At 44.7% G+C, this 25,974-nt stretch overlaps 1 protein-coding gene across 6 annotated transcripts in view; it reads left to right on the forward strand.

Annotated features, from left to right (window-relative positions):
* LOC126284653 (putative fatty acyl-CoA reductase CG8306) overlaps positions 1-25,974 on the forward strand; it is a 174,613-nt gene that overhangs the window by 110,790 nt on the left and 37,849 nt on the right. For all 6 annotated transcript variants that reach the window (XM_049983753.1, XM_049983757.1, XM_049983758.1 and 3 more), the window contains exons 4-5: positions 818-963; positions 1,085-1,194. In XM_049983753.1, coding sequence (XP_049839710.1) covers positions 818-963; positions 1,085-1,194 — 256 coding nt within the window. The remainder of the gene's footprint in view (positions 1-817; positions 964-1,084; positions 1,195-25,974) is intronic.

The following is a 25,974-nucleotide window of genomic DNA, read 5'->3' on the forward strand; positions in this document are numbered from 1 at the left end:
TCTGAGCACGAAAGTGAAATTGTAGCATTGCATAGTTACATCCAACTATTTTGGGTGGGGTGGATTTATTCTTGAGCCAAGCTTCTTTGACAGATTCACACACTGCCACTTAAATGACAGTGTCAGATTGAGGGTGAAATCCTGATATTTAGGAAAGTAGTTACGGGAAATTTTAACCCATCAAATAGCATGTATAACTCCCTGTGTGTCTCTTTATTATGGAAGTGTGATACTGTGACCTCTGTTTTGCTAGACTTTGGTGGGAGTCTCCACTTGCAAAAGTACTCATTCAGTATGTTGAGATCAGTGGAGTGTACTCTCACAATCCTTGAAATCTTTACCCTGATATTTTAATACCATGTCATGTGCTTACTGGTTAGTAGCTGGCACATCGTAGACATAAATAGTAAGCAGGTGTAAAAGCAGGACTGATTACTGATATGGCACTAAAATTCAACAGTTTGAAAACACTTCAGTAGAGACACATCATCTGAAAATATCAGTGTTCATGACTTCAGTTTCTGGAGAGCCATGTGCATACTGTACTTAAACCTAGTGTAGAGCAGATGATGACAGTTGATTGCAGTGCCAACATAAATATGCTTTTCTGTGTCTAGTCCACAAGATTAGGCAAAAGACTTCAAATTTTGTTCTAGGAACAAAAATAGTACTGACGTTGATGCAGTGGAGTGAAATAAACAAAATTTTGCTGTGGTACTAAGCATTGATTAGAAATGTGTTTCATTCTATAATTATAATAATTTCATTGAATTTTTTTCCTGAAGTTCTATAAATTCATAAATATAATTTGTTTCAGGCTATGGTTCATGTTTCTAGTGCGTATGTGAACAGTGATAAAAAGAAAGTGGAAGAAATTCTGTATGATCCCCCAGCTGATGTTGAAAAAGTAATAAATATTGCAACTACTCTTAATGATGAAGCAGTAGATGCTATGACTCCAAAGTAAGTAATGTATCTCTGACTTTTTATTCTGAAGGAACTTATTATAAGAAAAGCTCAAAAAACTATAAAACTATTGGTGTATTAAAATTTTGCGGAATACAGAGCTATTTCTTGTTAACAGGTTACTAGGGGAACTTCCTAATGCGTATGCACTGACAAAGAATTTAGCAGAACATGAAGTATCAAAAGCAGTTCAGTATTTCCCTGTTGCCATAGTGCGTCCCAGTATGAGTGAGTACAGACTTTACATCATTTCTTCTCTGAATATGCCATTCCTTCACTACATTAATGACAAATTTTTGAATGCATTAATGGTGTAAAAACAAGAGCATGTATAGAATTTACACTCCGTGTTGGCCAGATGATTCCGTTCTCCGTTCTAGTGTCAAGCAGTTAATTTTATTGTGTACAGTTCAGTACAACTAAAAAGACAAACATATCTGTCTATAACTTACACCTCTGCTCGTCTATACTTAATAATAAATATTTCATTGGACTGTATTGTGCGCCACCACTTACTGACGTCAAGTTCAATGAATCCTGTTTCCTGGCTTAGGACCTCTTCTAATGACAATGATTCTCTTATGATGAGGTCCATCCTTGCTTCTGTTCCAGTTTTTGACTGCAATTGATGCTCTAACTTATCTGTGTTGAGGTAACTTAGGTAGATGTTATTCAAATGAATTAATTCTCAATTTGTGTCACTATTGATAGCCGACAAATCAAAAGTTTGTGCCACAAGAACCTCTCTTTCTTTTGTGTCTGTATGTGAAATATTGAATGCAAAATATGACATAATTTTTGTGTAAAATTAATTGGTTGTTTTCTGTGTAGCACTATGTGTATTACTATTAGATATCTGGAATTTACACAGCCTAGGCTTATTGCACAGCAGGAGTACAGACACAGTCGTTTAACTGGATTCTATTTTGATGGGTAGTGATCAAGTTTTAATTATCACATTAAAAAAATATGTTTTTTAAATTGTTTACAGATATGTATGCAGCCTTGGTTCACTTTGAAACTCGTGAGCCATAGTACTGTGGCACACCACTAGACCAGGAAAACCAAACTGACACATCCCATTAATAAAGTGGAGCTCAGCCATGCCGTTTTATTTTCCCGTATCTGGTGGTGTGCTCTGGTACTTTGGCAAATTTCAAAGTGAACCAAGGCTGCAGACATAAACCTGCAAACAGAAACAAAAAATTAATTATATAACTTTATTTTTTATTTATTTATTCATTTTTAAGTAATAATTAAAACTGTATCACTACCCCTCAGATTGTATTTCTCAGACTCAGGTGATATACTATTACCAAATAATCATCAGATATTCTGTTTAACATTTTGAAGTCAACCCACTTAGCAGAATAGCAGGCCTAGGAAGCCAGCTGTTAATGGCATTATGTAATGCTCAAGCAGGTGTCTGTGTATAAAGTATGCCACCCACAAATAAATTTGTCTTGTACCATTCCATTGTCATTTTACAATCGTGGACCCATACCTATTCCATCTTCATTGCCTCTGCCAACACATCTGTGTTGTCATATTCCCAAACAAGCAGATGTAATATAAAACTAATTGCGAACTACATGAGAAAAAAATTACTATCCGTGCAAGAAAATGACCCACATTACAGGGTACCAGCACAGTCTCGTAATGAGGCAGTTGTCTGATACGGGGATAAAATAAGTCGTTGGCTGGAATTTGATGCAGCTGCACTGTTTAGTGCTTAAAGTGGGTCATTACTGTGGGGTAACACTTGTATGTGGCAACAGAGTTATATAGTGAATGTTTAGTTTATTATTTTTTAATTAAACAGTGCTTTAGCTCATGTCATGGAAGTTTATCACATAGTTGTTGAATCAGGCTATGATTAAATTCTGATTTTGGTCATGCATGTTTAGCTTGGTGACATAAACATAGCTATTCTTTACATGTGTACAAAGTGTGCTGTGTGCCCGCTCGTGGTACGAAAAAGATGTGCCTCCTCAATGGGTAAAATTTTACTACCAAGTTTGTGTTTCGTATATCTGAAAAAGTAACACTTCTAAAAAAGACCAGGCTTCAAGATTTGTTTTTCTTATTTATAGAAGTTCTCTGATAGGTTACAAATTTTAAAATATTGGTATAACTATCTGAGAGGGAGGGCAAGTGTGATGTTAGTTATAGAGCAATTCCACGTAACTGCCTTTTGTATGGAAAAGTCTGAAGTATTCTGGCATGCAGATAAATGTGTTGCAATCAGGGCAAAACCTATTTATTACTTTCCTACTTGCTTGGACAGTAAAACGTATCATCTTCTTCACTCAAACTGTGGAAACCCATGTTGAATGCTGCTTTGTCGTGAGTCGTCTGTGAACAAGACAAGATTCAGACAAATAAAATGGAGGTAAATTGTCATTGCAATAGCAGTATTTGTAGCAAGAATTTAAATGGTGAAAAAATATAGCAGACTGCAACTTACTGGAATATGAATCTTCTGCAGACTATTGCCTTTCAGATTATTCTCCCTTCAATCAAGAATCATTGAATTATTCCTTTTGAGCTGCCAAAATTTCTTCTTAACTCCCCAGATGACGTATTTGTAGCAGAAATTCCAGCTAACTACATAACCTAACAGTTAAACACATGAAAATTGTGACAATGTGAGTACACTTTGGCTCAGTCAGTCATGACAGCAGTTCCTAAGTTTGTTAGTTTCTTTCAAAATAATTTTATAGAAATTGAAAACAGAAGGTAGCACCAGTCAAGTGGCAGGTAGTGAGACATCCATATGTTGTTCTCATACAAAATCAATGCAGTTTGAGTGATAGGCACCTTGTGTGGAAAAAATCACAGCCAATGATATACTCAGGTGTGACCTTTTTAAGCACAACATTGTGGCTAGAGTTGCGCTCAGGCTGGGTCATCAAGTTATTTAGAAGAAATGAAAAATGAGGTTGTAAAACACTAAGAAACTAAATTACAAATCAAACTAACAGCTATACACAACTATATACACTTGAGTTCAATATTTAGTAACTCTTTTTTTTTGGTGTGTTCAGTTGACAAGCAACTATTTAGTGAATTCAAACATGTGTAATTCTATGCAATGCTAGTTTGATTTGCAATGTAGTTTCTAGCATTTTATTGTCGCAGTTTCTCCTTGTTCCTTATGATTATTTCCTAAGAAGTGTAAGTCAGTTGTCATAATATTTAAACAATGGGAAATCTAGGATGGAATGACAATAATATTATGAAAAGGATGGATTGCTACCCATCGTATAGTGCAGATGTTGAGTTGTAGACAGGCACAGCAAAAAGATTCACACACACACACACACACACACACACACACACACACACACACACACACACACACACACACACACGGCCACTGTCTCTGGTTGTCTCAGCAGCATTTCCTTTTCATAATATTCTCCTCATACTATTCTTGTGACCTGAGACAAAAAAAAAAAAAAATATTGTAATGCTATACAGACACAGCATCGGAAGTAACACCAACCAAGTTTTATTCTGCTTCCACATGAAGAGATCAACAATGACATTGAATGAAGTGTAGAACAGTACTAAGCCTCGTAACTGTATAATACATTGATATACGGTCTTGTAGGTGAATATACAATAAGCAGTAAACACAAGGGAGACAGAGGGCACATGGCACAACACTTGGTGCACCATCTGTCTAGACGGCGAGGCGACATCTCTGTGCCACCCGTGGAGGCACATGTATTGTGCACTGTTTATGTGTGCTCACACTGTAGGGTCACAACAACAATAAAAAAAAATGGTCTGAAATTTCTTTGTAATTTACAAGCCATCAAGTTCTGTTAGAAGTTCCTCAATTCTTATACAGAGGTTCCTGGAATGAAATACTAAGAAAGCGCGATTTGTGCCTGTAGTGGCAGTATGTGACTTCTCTGACACTTTTATTGTCTTTATTACCTGTCTGTGTTGCTGTCTTAAGGAATTCATGAAATATTTGTACAATTTTTTCCCTATGTTGCTAGTAAATGAGTCATCTTAACTGGTAAAGAGTGCTGTCTAATTTTTTTTTTTTGTTTTCATTGTATCTTCAGAAAAATAATACATGTAACTGGCATGCACATCGGCATAAATATATCCTTGGGCGTGGGAGACAGAAAGGCTCTAAAATAGGCATTTTTTAATATAAATGAGTGGCTTTTTTAGACATTTCATGTCATGATAATGAAATGTTATAAGTGACATGCAAAAACTCATTATATCATAGGGAATTGATGGCTAGAAGTGTATGAGTATTCTGTAATGAATAACTCCTCTGGGTTCCAGGGAGGAGAAACAAATGCCTCCTCTTCCCCCTCCCCACCCCCCTCTCCCTTCTGGATCAATATCGTAACAGTGTGGAGCATTTCTCTGAACTAAATGTTGTTGTTGTTGTTGTTGTCTTCTGTCAGAAGACTGGTTTGATGTAACTCCTCATGCTACTTTATACTGTGCAAGTATGCCTGTCTCCAAATAACTACTGTAACCTACATTCTTCCGAATTGCTTACTGTATTCATCTCTCGGTCTCCCTCTTAAACCCCCCCCTCCCCCCCCCCCCCCCCCCCCCCCCACCCTTGCCTTCCAATCTTCAGCATTCTCCTGTAGCACCATATTTCAAAAGCTTCTGTTCTCATCTTCTCTAAACTGTTTACTATCCATGTTTCACTTCAATACATGACTACACTGCATACAAATACTTGAGAAAAACTTCCTAGTACTTAAATCTGTATTTTATGATAATAAATTTCTGTTCTTCAGAAAAGTCTCTCTTGCCATGGTCGGTTTACATTTTATATTCTCTCTACTTTGGGCATCATCAGTTATTTTGCTGCCAAATAGCAAAACTCATCCACAACTTTATCTTGTTTCCTAAGCTAATTTCCTCAGAATCACTTGATATAGTTCAGTTAGTCCATTATTCTGGTGTAGGTATTGTTGGTGTTAATCTTATGTCCTCCTTTTGAGACATTATCCATTCTGTTCAAATGCTCTTCCAAGTCATTTTCTGTCTCTGATAAAATTACAGTCATTGGCAAACTTTAAAGTTTTTATTCTTCTCCCTGAAATTTAATTCCTATTCCAAATTTTTCCTTTGTGTCTTGCTCAGTGCACACTTTGAATAAAACAACATAGGTAATAGGCTACAATCCTGTCTAAAAACAGTACAGTGAAATTAGTCAAATAAACAAGAATGTGGCAACTAGGGGGAAAATTTATCTCTGAGTACAAAAAAAGTAAATATATCCCTGTTTATTTAGAAGACTGTGTCTGAAATTTGAGATACCAGCTTGCCTCACTCTACCTTCCTCATTAGCTTAAAAATTTTCCCAAAACTTTTGGCATGCAAACACATTCACGCTTTTTTATGGTGCAACTCACCTCAAACTCCTACAAGCTTCGCTAACTAGCCAGTCCATACCCATTAGTCCATCACCGTAAGTTGCTCATACCCATCCACTCCCAGTCACTCTCACTCACTCATTTATCCCAAATCAGTGTCATTATCTCTTTGTTTCTATGTGGCATTGTCTCCTATGTCACATCGACAGTCACCTTCATTCTGTTCTATTACTACAGTATTCCACTTTCTCTTCATTCCTCCCCTGCCCCGCTCCCCCCTCCTCCCCTTGCCGCCCTGGCTCTGTCTCCTCCACTTAGTACCTAGTGCTGTTCTATCACTGTCAGCTATGTTCCGCTGCCACTGTTTCTCTCATATGGTCATTGTCTCCTTCGCTCTTTCTACATCTACATTTATATCTACATCTACATCTACATGATTACTCTGCAATTCACATTTAAGTGCTTGGCAGAGGGTTCATCGAACCACAATCACACTATCTCCCTACCATTCCAATCCCGAACAGCACGCGGGAAAAACGAACACCTAAACCTTTCTGTTCGAGCTCCGATTTCTCTCATTTTATTTTGATGATCATTCCTAACTATGTAGGTTGGGCTCAACAAAATATTTTCGCATTCGGAAGAGAAAGTTGGTGACTGAAATTTCGTAAATAGATCTCGCCGTGACAAAAAAGTCTTTGCTTTAATGACTTATATCCCAACTCGCGTATCATATCTGCCACACTCTCCCTCTATTACGTGATAACACAAAACCAGCTGTCCTTTTTTGCACCCTTTCAATGTTCTCCGTCAATCCCACCTGGTAAGGATCCCACACCGCGCAGCAGTATTCTGACAGAGGACGGACGAGTGTAGTGTAAGCTGTCTCTTTTGTGGACTTGTTACATCTTCTGTGTCCTGCCAATGAAGTGCAACCTTTGGCTCGTCTTCCCCACAATACTATCAATATGATCTTTCCAACTCAAGTTGTTAGTAATTTTTACACCCAGGTACTTAGTTGTAAATAAAATAGAAAGAAACTTCCACATGGGGAAAAATATATTAAAAACAAAGATTCCAAGACTTACAAAGCGGGAAAGCGCCGGTAGATAGGCACAATAAATAAAACACACAAACACACACACAGAATTTCTAGCATTTGCAACTGACGGTTGCTTCTTCAGGAAAGAGGGAAGGAGAGGGAAAGATGAAAGGATGTGGGTTTTAATGGAGAGGGTAAGGAGTCATTCCAATCCCGGGAGCGGAAAGACTTCCCTTAGGGGGAAAAAAGGACAGGTGTACACACTCTCGCGCGCACCCACCCACACACACACACACACACACACACACACACACACACACACACACACACACACAAGCAGACATTTCAATTTTACTAGTGCGTCCAAGCTGCCAGATGCACACATGCACAGCAGGCTTGGGTCTAGAGGGTGGGAGGGGTGGGGGGTGGGGCATTTGTTATTGGTACTTCGTGAATTAAATTCTGTCATGTTATAAAAATGACCAATTGTGCCAAAACAGTCTTGTTACGTTTTTACTGCCTAATTATTACGTGTTTATCTATTCTGCTCATAGCGGTCAACAAATTGTGCATAATTGGCGAGCAGTCTGTGCTGGGGGCTGGTTTTTTGTGCTCCACTTTATATTATTTCACTGCGATCAGCCACATAACACTACAGTTGGCTAAATGAGAGGTTTTGCAGAATCATGAAAATTTTTACAAGTGTGTGAGAATTCTGTAATGAATAAAAACTATGTACTCCAGAGGGGAGGCAAGTGCTCCCTCATGGCGCCTTCGATCTTTAGTCACCTGTGCTACTAATTTCCAATTTTTCGTAAGAACTGTATACCATGCACAAATGAAAGGTAAATGAGTAAAAGTGAATGGTTCCCAAAAAAAGTGTGATCAGCAGTGAACTAGTTCCCAAGGACGAACAAGTTTGCCCATCTCCAATGTTGGCCCTGTACTGTAGTGTCTCTCTCTCTCTCTCTCTCTCTCTCTCTCTCTCTCTCTCTCTCTCTTCTTTTTCCCCCTCCATCAGTCTGCTGACTGGTTTGATGCGGCCCGCCACGAATTCCTTACCTGTGCCAACCTCTTCATCTCAGAGTAGCACTTGCAACCTGCGTCCTCAATTACTCAATTATTTGCTTGATGTATTCCAATCTCTGTCTTCCTCTACAGTTTTTTGCCCTCTACAGCTCCCTCTAGTACCATGGAAGTCATTCCTTCATGTCTTAGCAGACATCCTATCATCCTGTCCCTTCTCCTTATCAGTATTTTCCACATATTCCTTTCCTCTCCGATTCTGTGTAGAACCTCCTCATTCCTTACCTTATCAGTCCACCTGATTTTCAACATTTGCCTATAGCACCACATCTCAAATGCTTCGATTCTCTTCTGTTCCGGTTTTCCCACAGTCCATGTTTCACTACCATACATTGCTGTACTCCAGACGTACATCCTCAGAAATTTCTTCCTCGGATTAAGGCCAGTATTTGATGTTAGTAGACATCTCTTGACCAGAAATGCCTTCTTTGCCATAGCGAGTCTGCTTTTGATGTCTTCCTTGCTCCGTCCATCATTGGTTATTTTACTGCCTAGGTAGCAGAATTCCTTAACTTCATTGACTTCGTGACCATCAATCCTGATAAGTTTCTCGCCGTTCTCATTTCTACTACTTCTCATTTCCTTCGTCTTTCTCCGATTTACTCGCAGACTGTACTGTGTACTCATTAGACTGTTCATTCCGTTCAGCAGATCATTTATTTCTTCTTCACTTTCACTCAGGATAGCAATGTCATCAGCGAATCGTATCATTAATATCCTTATACCTTGTATTTTAATTCCACTCCTGAACCTTTCTTTTATTTCCATCATTGCTTCCTCGATGTACAGATTGAAGAGTAGGGGCAAAAGGCTACAGCCTTGTCTTACACCTTTCTTAATACGAGCACTTCCTTCTTGATTGTCCACTCTTATTATTCCCTCTTGGTTGTTGTACATATTGTATATGACCCGTCTCTCCCTATAGCTTACCCCTACTTTTTTCAGTATTTCGAACAGCTTGCACCATTTTATATTGTCGAACGCTTTTTCCAGGTCGACAAATCCTATGAACGTGTCTTGATTTTTCTTTAGCGTTGCTCCCATTATTAGCCGTAATGTCAGAATTGCCTCTCGTGCCTTTACTTTTCCTAAAGCCGATCTAATCGTCACCTAACGCATTCTCAATTTTCTTTTCCAGTCTTCTGTATATTATTCTTGTAAGTAGCTTCGATGCATGAGCTGTTAAGCTGATTGTGCGATAATTGTCACACTTGTCCGCTCTTGCCGTCTTCGGAATTGTGTGGATGATGCTTTTCTGAAAGTCAGATGGTATGTCGCCAGACTCATATATTCTACACACCAACGTGAATAGTCGTTTTGTTGCCACTTCCCCTAATGATTTTAGAAATTCTGATGGAATGTTATCTATTTCTTCTGCCTTATTTGACCGTAAGTCCTCCAAAGCTCTTTTAAATTCCGATTCTAATACTGGATCCCCTATCTCTTCTAAATCGACTCCTGTTTCTTCTTCTATCACATCAGACAAATCTTCACCCTCATAGAGGCTTTCAATGTATTCTTTCCATCTATCTGCTCTCTCCTCTGCATTCAACAGTGGAATTCCCGTTGCACTCTTAATGTTACCACCGTTGCTTTTAACGACACCAAAGGTTGTTTTGACTCTCCTGTATTTTGAGTCTGTCCTTCCGACAATCATATCTTTTTCGATGTCTTCACATTTTTCCAGCAGCCATTTCGTCTTAGCTTCCCTGCACTTCCTATTTATTTCATTCCTCTGCGACTTGTATTTCTGTATTCCTGATTTTCCCGGAACATGTTTGTACTTCCTCCTTTCATCAATCAACTGAAGTATTCCTTCTGTTATCCATGGTTTCTTCTTAGCTACCTTCTTTGTACCTATGCTTTCCTTCCCAACTTCTGTGATGGCCCTTTTTAGAGACGTCCATTCCTCTTCAACTGTGTTGCCTACTGCGCTATTCCTTATTGCTGTATCTATAGCGTTAGAGAACTTCAAACGTATCTCATCATTCCTTAGAACTTCGGTATCCCACTTCTTTGCGTATTGATTCTTCCTGACTAATGTCCTGAACTTCAGCCTACTCTTCATTACTACTATATTGTGATCTGTGTCTGTATCTGCTCCTGGGTATGCCTTACAATCCAGTATCTGATTTCGGAATCTCTGTCTGACCATGATGCAATCTAATTGAAATCTTCCCGTATCTCCCGGCCATTTCCAAGTATACCTCCTCCTCTTGTGATTCTCGAACAGGGTATTCGCTATTACTAGCTGAAACTTGTTACAGAACTCAATTAGTCTTTCTCCTCTTTCATTCCTTGTCCCAAGCCCATATTCTCCTGTAGTCTTTTCTTCTACTCCTTCCTCTACAACTGCATTCCAGTGCCCATGACTATTAGATTTTCTTCCCCCTTTACATACTGTGTTACCCTTTCAATATCCTCATACACCTTCTCTATCTGTTCATCTTCAGCTTGCGACGTCGGCATGTATACCTGAACTATCGTCGGTGTTGGTCTGCTGTCGATTCTGATTAGAACAACCCGGTCACTGAACTGTTCACAGTAACAGACCCTCTGCCCTACCTTCCTATTCATAACGAATCCTACACCTGTTATACCATTTTCTGCTGCTGTTGATATTACCTGATACTCATCTGACCAGAAATCCTTGTCTTCCTTCCACTTCACTTCACTGACCCCTACTATATGTAGATTGAGCCTTTGCATTTCCCTTTTCAGATTGTCTAGTTTCCCTACCACGTTCAAGCTTCTGACATTCCACGCCCCGATTCGTAGAACATTATCCTTTCATTGATTATTCAATATTTTTCTCATGGTAACCTCCCCCTTGGCAGTCCCCTCCCGGATATCCGAACGGGGGACTATTCTGGAATCTTTTGCCAATGGAGAGATCATCGTGACACTTCTTCAACTACAGGCCACATGTACTGTGGATATACGTTACGTGTCTTTAATGCAGTGGTTTCCATTGCCTTCTGCATCCTCATGTCGTTGATCATTGCTGATTCTTCCGCCTTTAGGGGCAAATTCCCACCCCTAGGAAAAGAGTGCCCTGAACCTCTATCCGCTCCTGTGCCCTCTTTGACAAGGCCGTTGGCAGAATGAGGCTGACTTCTTATGCCAGAAGTCTTCGGCCGCCAATGCTGATAATTTATCGAAATTTAGGCAGTGGCGGGGATCGAACCCGGGACCGAAGACTTTTTGATTATGAATCAAAGACGCTACCCCTAGACCACGGGTCTAACCCCGTGTCACTGTAGACTAGCTACACCAAAACAATTCTTTTGTTGGGTATACAAATGATCCCAGGCCCAAGGGCTTGAGCCTACCTTTTTACCACCAATTGAATCCGAGGTAACAGAAACAGGTAAAATGCTGGCTTAAAGTGCATGTTAGGTAAGCATGCTATCTGATGCATGCATACCAATAGGCATAATCTACAGAAAGTGTAAGAAAACTCGTTCAGACTTCATAAAAGCAGCATAATAAAAAATAATGATCTTCTACATCTACATGACTACTCTGCAATTCACACTTAAGTGCTTGGCAGAGGGTTCATCGAACCACAATCATACTATCTCTCTACTATTCCACTCCCGGACAGCGAGCGGGAAAAACAAACACCTAAACCTTTCTGTTTGAACTCTGATTTCTCTTATTTTATTTTGATGATCATTCCTACCTATGTAGGTTGGGATCAACAAAATATTTTCGCATTCGGAAGAGAAAGTTGGTGACTGAAATTTCGTAAAAAGGTCTCGCCGTGACGAAAAACGTCTATGCTGTAATGACTTACATCCCAACTCGTGTATCATATCTGCCACACTCTCTCCCCTATAACGTGATAATACAAAACATGCGGCCTTTTTTTGCACCCTTTCGATGTCCTCCGTCAATCCCACCTGGTAAGGATCCCACACCGCGCAGCAATATTCTAACAGAGGACGAACGAGTGTAGTGTAAGCTGTCTCTTTAGTGGACTTGTTGCATCTTGTAAGTGTCCTGCCAATGAAACGCTACCTTTGGCTCGCCTTCCCGACAATATTATCCATGTGGTCCTTCCAACTGAAGTTGTTCGTAATTTTAACACCCAGGTACTTAGTTGAATTGACAGTGTTCTTTCAAGCACTGATTAACAGATTAATTGTATTGTGCCTAAATAATAAAAAACTAACAAAGAACCAAATACATTCTGCCATATTGCCTCCAGGAATGGCTATTATTACTGTATGGTTTACACACATAATTCTCAACTTGAGGCTCTTCAGAATATAGAATACAAATTTAGTGGCAAAACTGCAGAAAGATTAAAATATATTTTGTTTCCCTTTCATTGGATTGTGTCTTATAAACTCAGTGCATTGCTGTGCAGATGTCATTTTAGAATAGCCTTCAAAACTGGTAACACATCTTGTCAGCTGCTTGTTCACTATATTAAAAATTAAAAAGTCAAATTTACAACGGCAGGCATTTATAAAATCTGCTGCACCTTTCACACTGGACAAACACACAGAAACTTTAATGCTATGGTCGAGAGAGATCAAGCATTGCTTCTCACTTAATTTTGAAAGTACACAGTCACTTGTATTTTCAATAAGCTCACAGTTGTTTTGTGTAAAATGTAGAAAGGCACCTCTGTGGACATTGTGGAGGAAACTGAAATTTAGAACAGTGTGTGCCATGACAACAAAATTCTTAAAAAGGCTGGATGCCTCAAAAACTGTTTTATGATATGAATTTATCAATTAATTTAGTGCTGGTACATTTATGTTATCCGATAGGCCAACATTTTGTAAAAAAAAATAAAAAAAAAATGAGTGAGAGCCAGGGAGAGGGGGGGGGGGGGGGAGAGAGAGAGAGAGAGAGAGAGAGAGAGAGAGAGAGAGAGAGAGAGAGAGAGAGAGACCCACTCAGTTTCTCAGGCTGCACGTCGTATAAACATTGTGTTTATACACAAATATACCATTTGCCTTTCCCACTTGTTTCTCAGAATCTATTATTTCTTTGTTTTTAATGTCTCTGAGCATTGTCTGTTGTCCTTTCTTTTCCCGTAACAGTAATTTTTGTATGTCTGATGCTTATTTATCTACGTCATTCTCTTAAATACCACATCGGTATTTTATTTTATTTTACTTTTAAAGCATTGTATCAGTATTCTTCTCACTACTTTCCTCTGTCTATGTCCCCTTCCCAGAGGGCTCGCCGCTTTTTGGCAGATCCGTGGTTGGCTACCACAGGGCCCCAGCCTGTTCTCTTGCTTTTCTTCTTCCCCTCTATTGGGGAACATACCTGGGCTGTTTTCGTAAATTTATTCTGCATTTTCGGTAGTCAATAGCAGAATACTCTCTACTGTTTTTAATTCCTTTTTTCTTCGTTCACCTTCTCTTATCTTTGCTCCACTTTGGCGTTCAAGGTCCCTTTTTTTTTTCTTCTTCCTATGCACTCCTTAAGGCCAGCCCATATGTCTGACATGTAACAGGTGACTGGGTAACCTGTAATTCCCAGCCCTGGGTTGACAAGTAAGGTTTGCATGTGGTACAGGCCAGGCCTAGGGAGGGATGAGTGCCTGAGCTATGTTACCTTCCCAGATTGTTGATTGGTGCCTCTGTTAGGTGTTTGGGAGGTATGAACAATCACCTAAGGCGGGTGCGCTCCCTTTCGAATGGGGCTCCCAGTTGGGAGCGTGGCATCAGGGACATGGGCTATCAGGGATTTTCGCGCAATGAGCCAATCATCTTCACAGTCAGCGGCTGCATAACATAAATGGAATGAGGCTAACGATTCAAAGTCTGTCCCAGCTGCACCTTGGTTCCTCGTGGTTTCATGTACTGAAAATGGTCAGTCCACACTGCAGTTAGTCTGTTTATTATTCACAAAGGTGTTGACGCAATTGCTGGCTGTGTGTAATCTTGCTCTCATTTACTCAATGGAACTTTGATTTTGGAGACTACTTCTGATTCTCAGTCATAACAACTGCTTGCAGCTTTGCTCCTCCATGGCTATCCTGTATGTTTCAAGGCCCATTGAACCCTGAATTCTTCCCATGGTGTTATTTACAGTAGACTGCTGATGGTCTGACTGAGGCAGAAATCCAAACATACCTCCGTGAACAGGGTGTCATTGCAGACACGATCATGTGATGAAAAAAGTACATGCCTCTTTAGTGCCCACATGCGCTGTCTTTCTCACATTTGAGAGTGGTTCTTTTGTCAGATCTGTTGTGGTTGGCAGGAGAGCCAACCGTATGGTTAAAGGAGGCCGAAATGCACGCGTTTTAGCTCACGCAGGCTGGTGTGAAGTCTGGAACATGGCAAGGGAATTAGAATTGAGAAAAACGGACATAGCTGGTGGAATACTTAACTTTAATCCATTAATGGAGAACGTCGCTCTTTATGGTACATGATTCACAATATCAATAGTACGGATACTGGCGCCTTGCTAGGTCATAGCAATTAACGAAGCTGAAGGCTACGCTAACTATCGTCTCGGCAAATGAGAACGTAGAAGTCAGTGAACCATCGCTATCAAAATCGGCTGTACAACTGGGCTGAGTGCTAGGAAGTCTCTCTAGACCTGCCGTGTGGCGGCGCTCGGTCTGCAATCACTGATAGTGGCGACATGCGGGTCCGACGTATACTACCGGACCGCAGCCGATTTAAATGCTACCACCTAGCAAGTGTGGTATCTGGCGGTGACACCACAAGATCAGTGCACGTTATGAAGTTATCACAGTCGTTCTTACAACCACACTAGAGTCCTGTCGATGCCCCGCCTGTGGTAGGGGTGCTTATGAGGGTGATTGTTCGCTTCCTTCTCCCTGCTGGATGAACTGCAATGGCGACCATGTCGCCTCCTCCCATGGTAGTCCCCTGTATGTCGATGAGTGAGCTGCCCAGGAGATCTGTGTGAACTAAAAAGTGCTTTGCCCAGTCGCTCGCTAGTTGTTCACTAGTTGGAAACCCTGTGTGCTCCCATCTGGTATCCTTGCTACATCTTACTCCTCTGACATGGCTGCGCACATGTGACCTCAAATTTAGCACCACCATAGCAAAATCACCCAGCATCACAGTAGCATCACCATCTCATTCTACAGCTGTGCAACATGCCAACAAACTTTTGCCTCATGGAGTGAAGTCACCAGCTACACAACCGGCAAGCTGGAAAGGATAGAGGAAATACTCCCATGAAGACTTCGTACATCCCTCCAGCCAACCAACCTCTGAGTGTTCTTTTTCCAACGCGAAAGGCTTCAAAAAGTCAAAGGCAAATGGTCTCCTCCTCCTCCGACTCACCACGTGATACCCCCCTGTGGGTTCGGGGGTAAGAATAGGCCCACGGTATTCCTGCCTGTCGTAAGAGGCGACTAAAAGGAGTCTCAAACGTTTCGGCCTTGTGAGATGGTCCCCTAACGGGTTTGACCTCCATCCTTCTAAATTTTCCGAAGAGCGAGCCGATTGGGGAAGGGCGCCTTACAAGGAGCGATGTGTCCATCATGCATTACCATCTCTAGCCAGGTTTGTCATCATCGCTTAGCAGTCCCGCTCACCTACCATCTCTTGGGCGTGGATTTGTTCTTGGGTGCAGTTTATTGCAGTCTGCTATGCTGTGTCGCGTTATGCACCAATGACGATATTGGACTACATCACCTGAAATCCAGCACGGTAGCCAGTCCGTTGTGGTGGGGCCGCCATGTACCCTGTTGGTTGTAGCCCCCTGACTACACAGGGATCGCTCTGCTGATGCCAGCGCCGTTAACTCCCCACGTATGCCAAGGAGTAGGTGCCTATCTCCTTGGGGCATTAGGACTCCCGGCAATGGCCATCCTGCCAGGTGGTCGTTGCTGATGCTGGGTGGCGCCCGTGGGGAGGGCCCTTGGTCGGAGTAGGTGGCATCAGGGCGGATGACCCGCAATGAAGCGTGGTACATCATCTCTTGCTGGCGGCCAGCCGCCAGCAGTCTCTAAGCGTTCCAGGGCTCACTACAACGCAACTACATATGACCCCAAATCGTTCCCCTCCCTGGCTACACCATGGGAGGAACGAAAGACTAAGGATGCCAGCGAACCATACTCGCCCCGCTACCTGGTGTGTACGAGAGCTGATGGTGAATCCTTTACATCCATGAAGCCTCAGTTCTTCGTCGAGCACTTAGAGGACAGTTCGGGGAGGTGGAGGGCTTGTCCAAAATGCGCTCGGGCTCGGTTTTGATCAAATCAGCGTCCTCCGCCCAGTCCCGTCGGTTACTCGATTGTAACAAGCTAGGGGATGTTCCGGTTACAATCACGCCCCGTAAGAGTCTTAATATGGTCCAGGGCATAATATTCCATCGGGACCTTCTATTTCAGTCCGATGACGAGCTTCGCGCCAATTTAGAGCGGCGAGGTGTTCACTTCGTCCGGCGCGTACATCGTGGTCCAAGGGATAAGCAGGTTGCCACCGGTGCCTTCATCTTGGCCTTCGAGGGTGATACTTTACCTGAGAAGGTCAAGGTGATGGTCTATCGTTGTGACGTCAAGCCATATATCCCTCCCCCGATGCGGTGCTTTAAGTGCTGGAAGTTCGGGCATATGTCTTCCCGCTGTACTTCCAGCCTCACATGTCGAGATTGTGGACGCCCATCACATCCCAATACTCCATGTGCTCCGCCTCCCATCTGTGTAAACTGCGGAGAGCACCACTCGCCTTGCTCGCCGGATTGCAGGATCTTCCAGAAAGAGCGCAAAATCATGGAGTATAAGACCCTGGACCGCCTGACATACGTTGAGGCCAGGCAGAAGTTCGAACGCCTCCATCCTGTTCGAATGACTGCCTCTTATGCCGCGGCTACTACTGTTATGGCCCCATTAGCTCTCCCTCAGACTGCCACCTCTCAGAGCTGGAATGCTACACCTGCCCCCTTGATGGTGGGGGGCACTTCACTCCCTGCTGCTCCTGCACTACCTGCCTCAGGAGCAGCAACCCCCCAACCATCGGGGACATCAGTCCCCACTTCTAAGCTGGGGAAGCCTCAAACTTCCCCGGCTCGAATAGCATGGAAAGGGTCCCTTGGGTCCCTTCCTTCCCAGGTTTCCGCCTCTGGGAAGGGTGACGTCAGCCAATGGAAGAACAGCAGACCAGCGGCTGGTCGCAGGTCTTCCCGCTCCTCCTCCGTCCCGGAGACTGACTCGCTTGAGCCCTCCCAGCCAATGAAACCCAAGGACCAGAGAGACAAGACGAAGAAGAAGACCTCTAAGACCAAGGAACACGCGGTGGCATCCACCCCACTGCTCCCTACAGGCTCTGCGTCCGAGGGTAAGGTGGAGATCCGGGCGTCCGCTGAGGACCTGGATCTCGCCGGACCCTCAGACACCATGGAAGCAGATTGTACTGGTCCTCTATCGGTGGCAGCAGGTGACTCAGTGGGTATCTGGTGGAGTCTGCGTCTACATCCTTAACTCTGTCTACAGCGAATGTGTACCTCTTCACACACCTTTGGAGGCTGTCGCTGTAAGGATGTGGACGCCTCAGCCTATTACTGTCTGCAGTTTGTATCTTCCGCCAGATGGTGATGTCTCGCGTCATGTGTTGGCTGCATTGATAGCACAACTGCCTCCTCCTTTTGTGTTACTGGGTGACCTTAACGCCCATAACCCCCTGATTACTGGCCGGGGTAGAGATGTCGAGACTCTTCTCTCGCAGCTTGACCTCTGCCTCTTAAACACGGGAGAGCCGACACATTTCAGCGTAGTCCATGGCACATTTTCGGCCATCAACCTATCTATCTGCAGCCCCGGACTTTCACCATCCATCCACTGGAGTGTCCATGACGACTTATGTGGTAGTGACCATTTCCCCATCTTTCTGTCACTACCACAGCGTCACTCTTCTGCACGCCCCTCCAGATGGGCTCTGAATAAGGCTGATTGGGGCTTGTTCTCCTCTCTCGCCACTATCGCACCTCCTTCCCACGACACCATTGATGCGGTGGTTCAGTCGGTCACCACCGGCATCGTTTCTGCGGCGGCATCTGCGATTCCCTGTTCATCCGGGTCCCCTCGGCGGAGGACTGTGCCTTGGTGGGTGCCCGAGATCGCAGAGGCGATTAGAGATCGCCGGCGGGCTCTTCAACACCATAAGCGGCACCCGTCCTTGGAGAACCTCATCTTTTTTAAACAGCTCCGTGCCCGTGCCCGATGCCTTATTCGCCAACGGAAGCAGGAGTGCTGGGAACAGTATGTTTCCACCATTGGCGTCCGTACCTCTGCATCGCAGGTTTGGGCTAAGATTAGGCGACTCCATGGCTATCGGCCGCCTGTCTCTGTCCCTTGGCTTTCGCTGAATGGAGTGGTGTGTCCTGACTCCGACACAATTGCGGACCGGTTAGCAGCGCATTTTGCTCAGTGTTCCGCATCTACGAATTACCCACTGGCCTTCTGCTCCCGGAAAGAGCGGTTGGAAAGTAGGAGGCTTTCCTTTCATACGCGCCACGCGGAGTCGTACAATGCTCCTTTCAGCGACTGGGAATTCCAGAGTGCACTATCTGCTTGCCCTGATACGGCTCCTGGGCCAGACCGCATCCACAGCCAGATGCTGAAACACCTCTCTGTGAATTGCCAGCGACGCCTCCTAGATGTTTTCAACCGCATCTGGGTTGAGGGTGTGTTCCCGTCTCAATGGCGAGAAAGCATCGTCCTCCCCATGTTGAAACCTGGCAAGAACCCGCTGGAGGTGGACAGCTACCGCCCCATAAGCCTCACCAACGTTCTTTGCAAGTTGCTAGAACGTATGGTGAGCCGGAGGTTGAGTTGGCTCCTCGAGTCTCGAGGCCTTCTGGCTCCGTCTCAGGGTGGGTTCCGTAAAGGTCGCTCTGCCGTTGATAATCTGGTCTCCCTAGAGTCTGCCGTCCGTACAGCCTTTGCACGCCGCCAACATCTGGTTGCCGTCTTCTTCGACATGCGGAAGGCGTACGATACGACTTGGCGATATCACATCCTGGCCACACTTCATGGGTGGGGTCTTAGGGGCCCGCTCCCGATTTTTATTCAGAATTTTCTGTCGTCTCGTTCCTTCCGCGTGCAAGTTGCTGCGTCCCATAGTTCCTCCCAGGTCCAGGAGAACGGGGTCTCACAGGGGTCTGTCCTCAGTGTCTCCCTGTTTTTAATTGCGATCAATGGGCTCGCTGAGGCGGTGGGATCGTCCGTCGCAGCTTCGTTGTATGCAGACGACTTCTGCCTCTACTACAGCTCCGCTGGCATTGCAGTTGCTGAGCGCCAGCTGCAGGGCGCTATCCGCAAGGCGCAGTCGTGGGCTGTAGTGCACGGCTTCCAGTTTTCGCCTGCTAAGACCTGCGTTATGCATTTCTGCCGGCGTCGCACGGTTCACCCTGAGCCACGCCTTTACCTTGACGGTGAACCTCTTGCTGTGGTAGAGACGCATCGGTTCTTGGGACTGGTATTTGATGCCCGGTTGACTTGGCTGCCTCATGTTAGGCAGCTTAAACAAACATGCTGGCGGCATTTAAACGCTCTCCGTTGCCTAAGCCACACCGGATGGGGTGCCGATCGGTCCACCCTTCTCCGGCTGTATCAAGCGCTGATCCAGTCCCGCCTTGATTATGGGTGTGTGGCTTATGGTTCGGCATCGCCATCAGCATTGCAATTGCTGGATCCCATCCATCACTGCGGGATCCGACTCGCCACAGGAGCATTTCGGACAAGCCCTGTTGACAGCTTACTTGTAGAGGCTGGTGTTCCTCCATTGCGGATCCGGCGCGACCGTCTTCTGGCCGCTTATGCTGCCCACGTTTGTAGCTTGCCAGGGCATCCCAACTACTGTCTCCTGTTCCCGCACTCGATCGTCCATCTTCCAGACAGGCGGCTCCGGTCAGGGTGTACGATCGCGGTTCGCATCTGGGCTCTACTGTGTGGGATTGAGTTTTTTCCTCTCCCGCCTGTTTTCCGGGCCAATCTCCGTCTGCCCCCTTGGTGTGTGTGCCGACCATGCATTCGGCTGGATTTGGCACAGGGTCCGAAAGACTCGGTCCCTCCTCCGGCCCTCCGCTGCCGCTTTGTTTCTGTCCTTGCCGAGTTTCCCGGATCTGCCATGGCCTATACCGACGGTTCGATGGTCTCTGGTCGCACTGGTTACGCTCTTACTCTAGAGGATCATTGTGAGCAACGGTCGCTGGCACCCGGGAACAGTGTATACACTGCCGAGTTGGTTGCCATCTATCGCGCCCTAGAGTATATCCGCTCCCGCTCAGGTGAGTCCTTTGTCATCTGTAGTGACTCCCTGAGTGGTTTACGAGCTCTTGACCAGTGCTTTCCTCGTTCCCGTCTGGTGATGGCCATCCACGAGTCGCTCCATGCTCTTGCCCGTTGCGGCCGCTCCGTGGTCTTTGTTTGGACCCCAGGTCATGTCGGCATCCCGGGCAATGAGCGGGTTGACACGCTGGCTAAACAGGCAGTGAGTTCACCGGCTCTGGAACTCGGCCTTATGGAGTGTGATCTCCTGTCGCTTTTGCGCCAGAAAGTGCTTGGTGCCTGGGGTGACGAGTGGCGCACCCTGCCCACGCCCAACAAACTTCGGGCGGTGAAGGAGACGACCGGTGTGTGGCGCTCCTCCATGCGGGCCTCTCGGAAGGACTCTGTCGTCCTCTGTCGGCTGCGCGTTGGCCACACGTGGCTGATGCACGGCCATTTGTTGCGCCGGGAGGCCCCACCGCTATGTCGCTGCGGGGCAGCTCTGACGGTGGTCCACATTTTGGTGGACTGCCCGCTTTTAACAGGACTCAGGCAGACGTTTGCACTGCCTGATACCCTCCCTGCCCTTTTATGTGATGACGTTGCTATGGCGGACCTCGTGTTGAGTTTTATTCGGGCAGGGGGTTTTTATCGTATGATTTGAGTGTTTGTCCTTTTATTTCCTGTATTGACTTGCGCCTTTGGCCTGTGGTTTTAAACTGTGGGTTTTAATGTCGTTTGGTGGTTGGCTTTTCCTTATTTTCATGGTCGGCCAACCACCTTCACACTCGGTGTGATTTTAGTTCCGTTTGTCTGGTCTTTGTCTGTCTTTCTTGTATTGTGTTGTCCCTTGTCTCAGTTCTCCGTTTTTAATGACTGACAGTTTCTATTTCGTGTGATTTTATCGTGGAACAAGGGACCGATGACCTTAGCAGTCTGGTCCCTTCAATCCCGCACCCAACCAACCAATCACCACGTGATACCCCTCGACTGGCAGACCTCCGTTTCGGTGCTCACCACCAACCATTCTTCTGCCCTGGGCTCTGCAGACTGACAGGAGGAGACTGCCAAAGTGTATGAAGAACTCGTGGAGCAGGCTTTGTGTTTGTAGCACCGAGTCGTCAAAGGCTGGCACTTGGCAGCCGCCAAGGTGACATCCCTTCATGTTTTCCTCATCATGACTCTCCTCCAATGGAACGTTCGTGATCTTCAATTCACCAAAGAGAATTTACGGCTGCTCTTACAATTGCAGTGTGTACACTACATCAACATGGATACTCTGCAAATCACATTTAAGTGCCTGGCAGAGGGATCATCGAGTCACCTTCACAATTCTCTATTATTCCAATCGTGTATAGTGCGCAGAAAGAATGAACACCTATATCTTTCCATACGAGCTCTGATTTCCCTTATTTTATCGTGGCGATCGTTCCACCCTATGTAGGTTGGTGTCAACAAAATATTTTTGCATTCGGAGGAGAAAGTTGGTGATTGAAATTTCGTCACAATGAAAAACGCCTTTTTTAAATGGTGTCCAGCCCAAATCCTGTATCGTTTCTGTGACACTCTCTCCCATATTTCGCAATAGTACAAAATGTGCTGCCTTTATTTGAACTTTTTCGATGTACTCAATCAGTCCTACCTGGTGAGGATCCCACACCACGCAGCAGTATTCTAAAAGAGGACGGACAAGCGTAGTGTAGACAGTCTACTTAGTAGGTCCATTAGATTTTCTAAGTGTCCTGCCAATAAAACGCAGCCTTTGGTTAGCGTTCCCCACCACATTTTCTATGTATTCTTTCCAATTTAAGTTGTTTGTAATTGTAATACCTAGGTATTTAGTTGAATTTACGGCTTTTAGATTAGACTGATTTATCGTGTAACCGAAGTTTCACTAGTTCCTTTAAGCACTCATGTTGATGACCTCACACTTTTCCTTATTTAGGGCCAACTGCCACCATTCAGATATTTTTTCTAAATCGTTCTGCAGTTTGTTTTGATCTTCTGATGACTTTATTAGTTGATAAACGACAACGTCATCTGCAAACAACCGAAGACGGCTGCTCAGATTGTCTCCCAAATCTTTTATTTAGATAAGGAACAGCAAAGGTCCTATAACATTACCTTGGGGAATGCCTGAAATCTCTTCTGTTTTACTCCATGACTTTGTCAATTACTACGAACTGTGACCTCTCTGTCACTTGTTCCCTGCTTGCAGGAAACAAAATTGTATCCTCATGACTGCTTTGAGCTTTTGCATTTCTTCCCAGTCTGTTTCGAACTCCCCCCCCCCCCTCCCGAGCAGATGCATTCCACCTCATGCTGCTCAGGCAGGATGACATTCATATTCAACCTATCTCCCTCACTGCCTGCCTACACGCTGTTGCAGTTTGCCTTTTCCTTCCTCACTTGACCTTTTCCCTTTCTACTGTTTACATCCTTCTGTCATTCAATGTCACCAAGGCAGATTTCCCCCTGCTTATTGTGCAGCTACCTCACCCCTTCCTGCTGCTTGGAGACTTGAGTGCGCATCATCCTCTTTGGGTTTGTCGCAGAACCTGTCAGAGAGGTGCTCTCTTGGCTGTGACCTTCTCAATCAACTTAACCTCTTCTGCTCAAACGCAGGTGCACCCACTTTCCTTTCAGACTCCACGCATACCTGTTCCCATTTGGACCTATCATTCTGCACTGCCCATCTTCCCCATCATCTTGAGTGGTCCATTCTCACTGACACCTATTTGAGCAAACCATTTCCTGTGTGCTATCTGTTTGCTTACTACTACCCCACCTATGTGCACACCCAAACGGCAGTTACTAAGGCCGACTGGAGGCTTCAGTCCTCCCTTGTGACCTTCGACGAACAACATTGCCACAGTTGTGATGACCAGGTAGAACATCTTACAAACTCTATCCTTACCACTGCAGAACGTTCCATTCTTTGCACTTCCTCTTTACCACTCCGTGTCCCAGCCTCTTGGTGGACTGAGGCATGCTGCGATGCAATTCGCACACAGGGATGTGCTCTCCACGTTTTTAACAGTCATCATATGAGGGCAAACTGCATTCATTATAAACAGTCGCATACACAGTTCACTAGTTCTTTTAACAATTCCACTTCACCTTTCGTTGTGTGGTCCAGTCTCTGACAGCTCTCTGGGACGAATTTCCCCAATTTCCGGCCTGATAGTAGCGGGCGATGCCATTGTGGACCCTATTACTATCTCCAGCACCTTATGCCGCCATTTTGTGGAGATTTTAGAGCTCCTCCCACTCTTGCCCTGCCTTCCTCTATCGGAAACCAGCGGAGGTGCCTTGGGCAGTACTCTTATCTTCTCAGATTCATGAGTGCTGCAGTGCCACTTTTACTATAAGCGAGCTAGAGCATGCTCTCACATAACCCTGATCCTCCACCCAAGGGCCAGACAATGTTAACATTCAGGTGTTGCAGCACGTTTCTCGTGTGGGCAAGCACCGTCTGCTTCGTATGTTAAACTGCATCTGGGCAGAGGCCACATTTCCTTGACACTGGTGTGAAGCCACTGTCGTACCTGTACCTAAGCCCAGTAAGGACAAACACCTTCCTTCTAGCTACTGCCCCATTTTTCTCAGCAGCTGTGTTTGCATGTTGATGGAACGTATGATTCATGCCCGGCTGGTATGGTGGCTAGAGTCTCTCAATTTACTAACCACTACACAGTGTGGATTCAGAGTGCGCTGTTCTGCAGTTGACCATCTCATTACTTTGTCCACCCATGCCATGAATGTTTTTCTGCAGAAATTCCAGACTGTGGCCGTGTTTTTTGATTTGGAGAAGCCTAAAGCACCTGCTGGATGACTGGTATCCTTCGTACTCTCTACACCTGGGGTTCTTCTGTGGCCACCTGCCCCATTTTTATTTTTTCTCCCCCAGGAATTTTTAAGATTGATTTTTCAAGGTACATGTAGGTTCTGCCTTGCAGGGTACCTTTAGATGGTAATTGTGTGCCTCAGGATTCCATCCTCAGCATCATCCTCTTTACTATCACCATTAACCTTATTACAGCCTGTCTTCCACCGACCATCTGCAGTTCCCTTTTCGTTGACAATTTTGCCACCTATTGCAGTTCTCTGCAGACCTGTCTCATTGAGTGGCATCTTCAGCGATGTCTCGATTACCTCTACTCATGTAGCATCGAATTTGATTTTTCCTTTTTTCCACTGACATAATCATTCATATGAATTTCTGGCAGTGCAGTTGGTTTCTTCCACTACTTAACTGTGTTATTGACTTGGTACGGATGTACCGTGTAATGTTAATAAATTTTATGGGGACCTGCCGTTGTGGGTGTTCATTTTAGAAATTGACTATGCCCATTTAGGCAAGTTGTTTTTTATTTTGTTCTGAAGAAGGCGTGGTTATCCACATTGAAACCTGGGTAAACACCGGGAATTTTCGCAATCGAGGCGGATTATTCATAATTTATTTAGATAATTACGATTGCTGACGCGCTGCGATGCTGAAGGTCCTCCCATGTGTCTTATGTGGTAACCTGCTGTATGCAGTCCCTCAATGTCTTACGTATCCTCAGTGGTACATCCTGGGGAACGGATCAAATCACCTTCTGTTTGCACCAGTCTTGTTTTCCATTCGAAACTCGACTATGGTTGTTTCATTAGTGCAACTGCATGTCTCTCTCTCTTATACTGTCTCAGTACTATCCACCATGGTGGCATCACTTTCGCCACTGGCACTTTTTACGCTAGCCTGGTTTTGAGAGCCTGTGTGCAGAAGCTGCTGAACTATCACTGTGACTTTCTGCCCCGCAGATATGCATCCTGTTTGTCTGCCATGCGTGGCTACCCATCCTATGCCTCCTCTTTTGATTGCCAGTATGGGACACATCCCTCCTCTCTGTTAACTCATGGAGTTCGCTTTCGGCTCTTGCTCCGATAGCTTAACTTTGGGTTACCTGCAATTTTCCCGGTCTGTGTAAACCCTTCACCATCCTAGCTTCATGCATCGGCGCACATTCTTCTTGGCCTTCATTTGCTTCCTACTCCAGTCTCACTCTATTGCCTTAAGTTTCACTGTCTTAGCACAGAACTTTGCAGTATTACCTTTGTATACACAGATGGCCCTCGGACTGACTACAGTGTCTGGTGTTCCTTTGTCATTGGCAATGAGATTTTTCATTATCGGCTTTCGGAACACTGCTCAGTATTTACAGCAGAGCTCTTCGCCCTGTATTAGGCCATGCAGTGTACATCCGTCGACAGGCCTTTCAATTGCGTCGTTTGCTCAGATTTTC

The sequence above is a fragment of the Schistocerca gregaria genome, chromosome 8 (genome assembly GCF_023897955.1).
Source record: "Schistocerca gregaria isolate iqSchGreg1 chromosome 8, iqSchGreg1.2, whole genome shotgun sequence".
NCBI classification, from domain to species: Eukaryota; Metazoa; Arthropoda; class Insecta; order Orthoptera; family Acrididae; genus Schistocerca; species Schistocerca gregaria.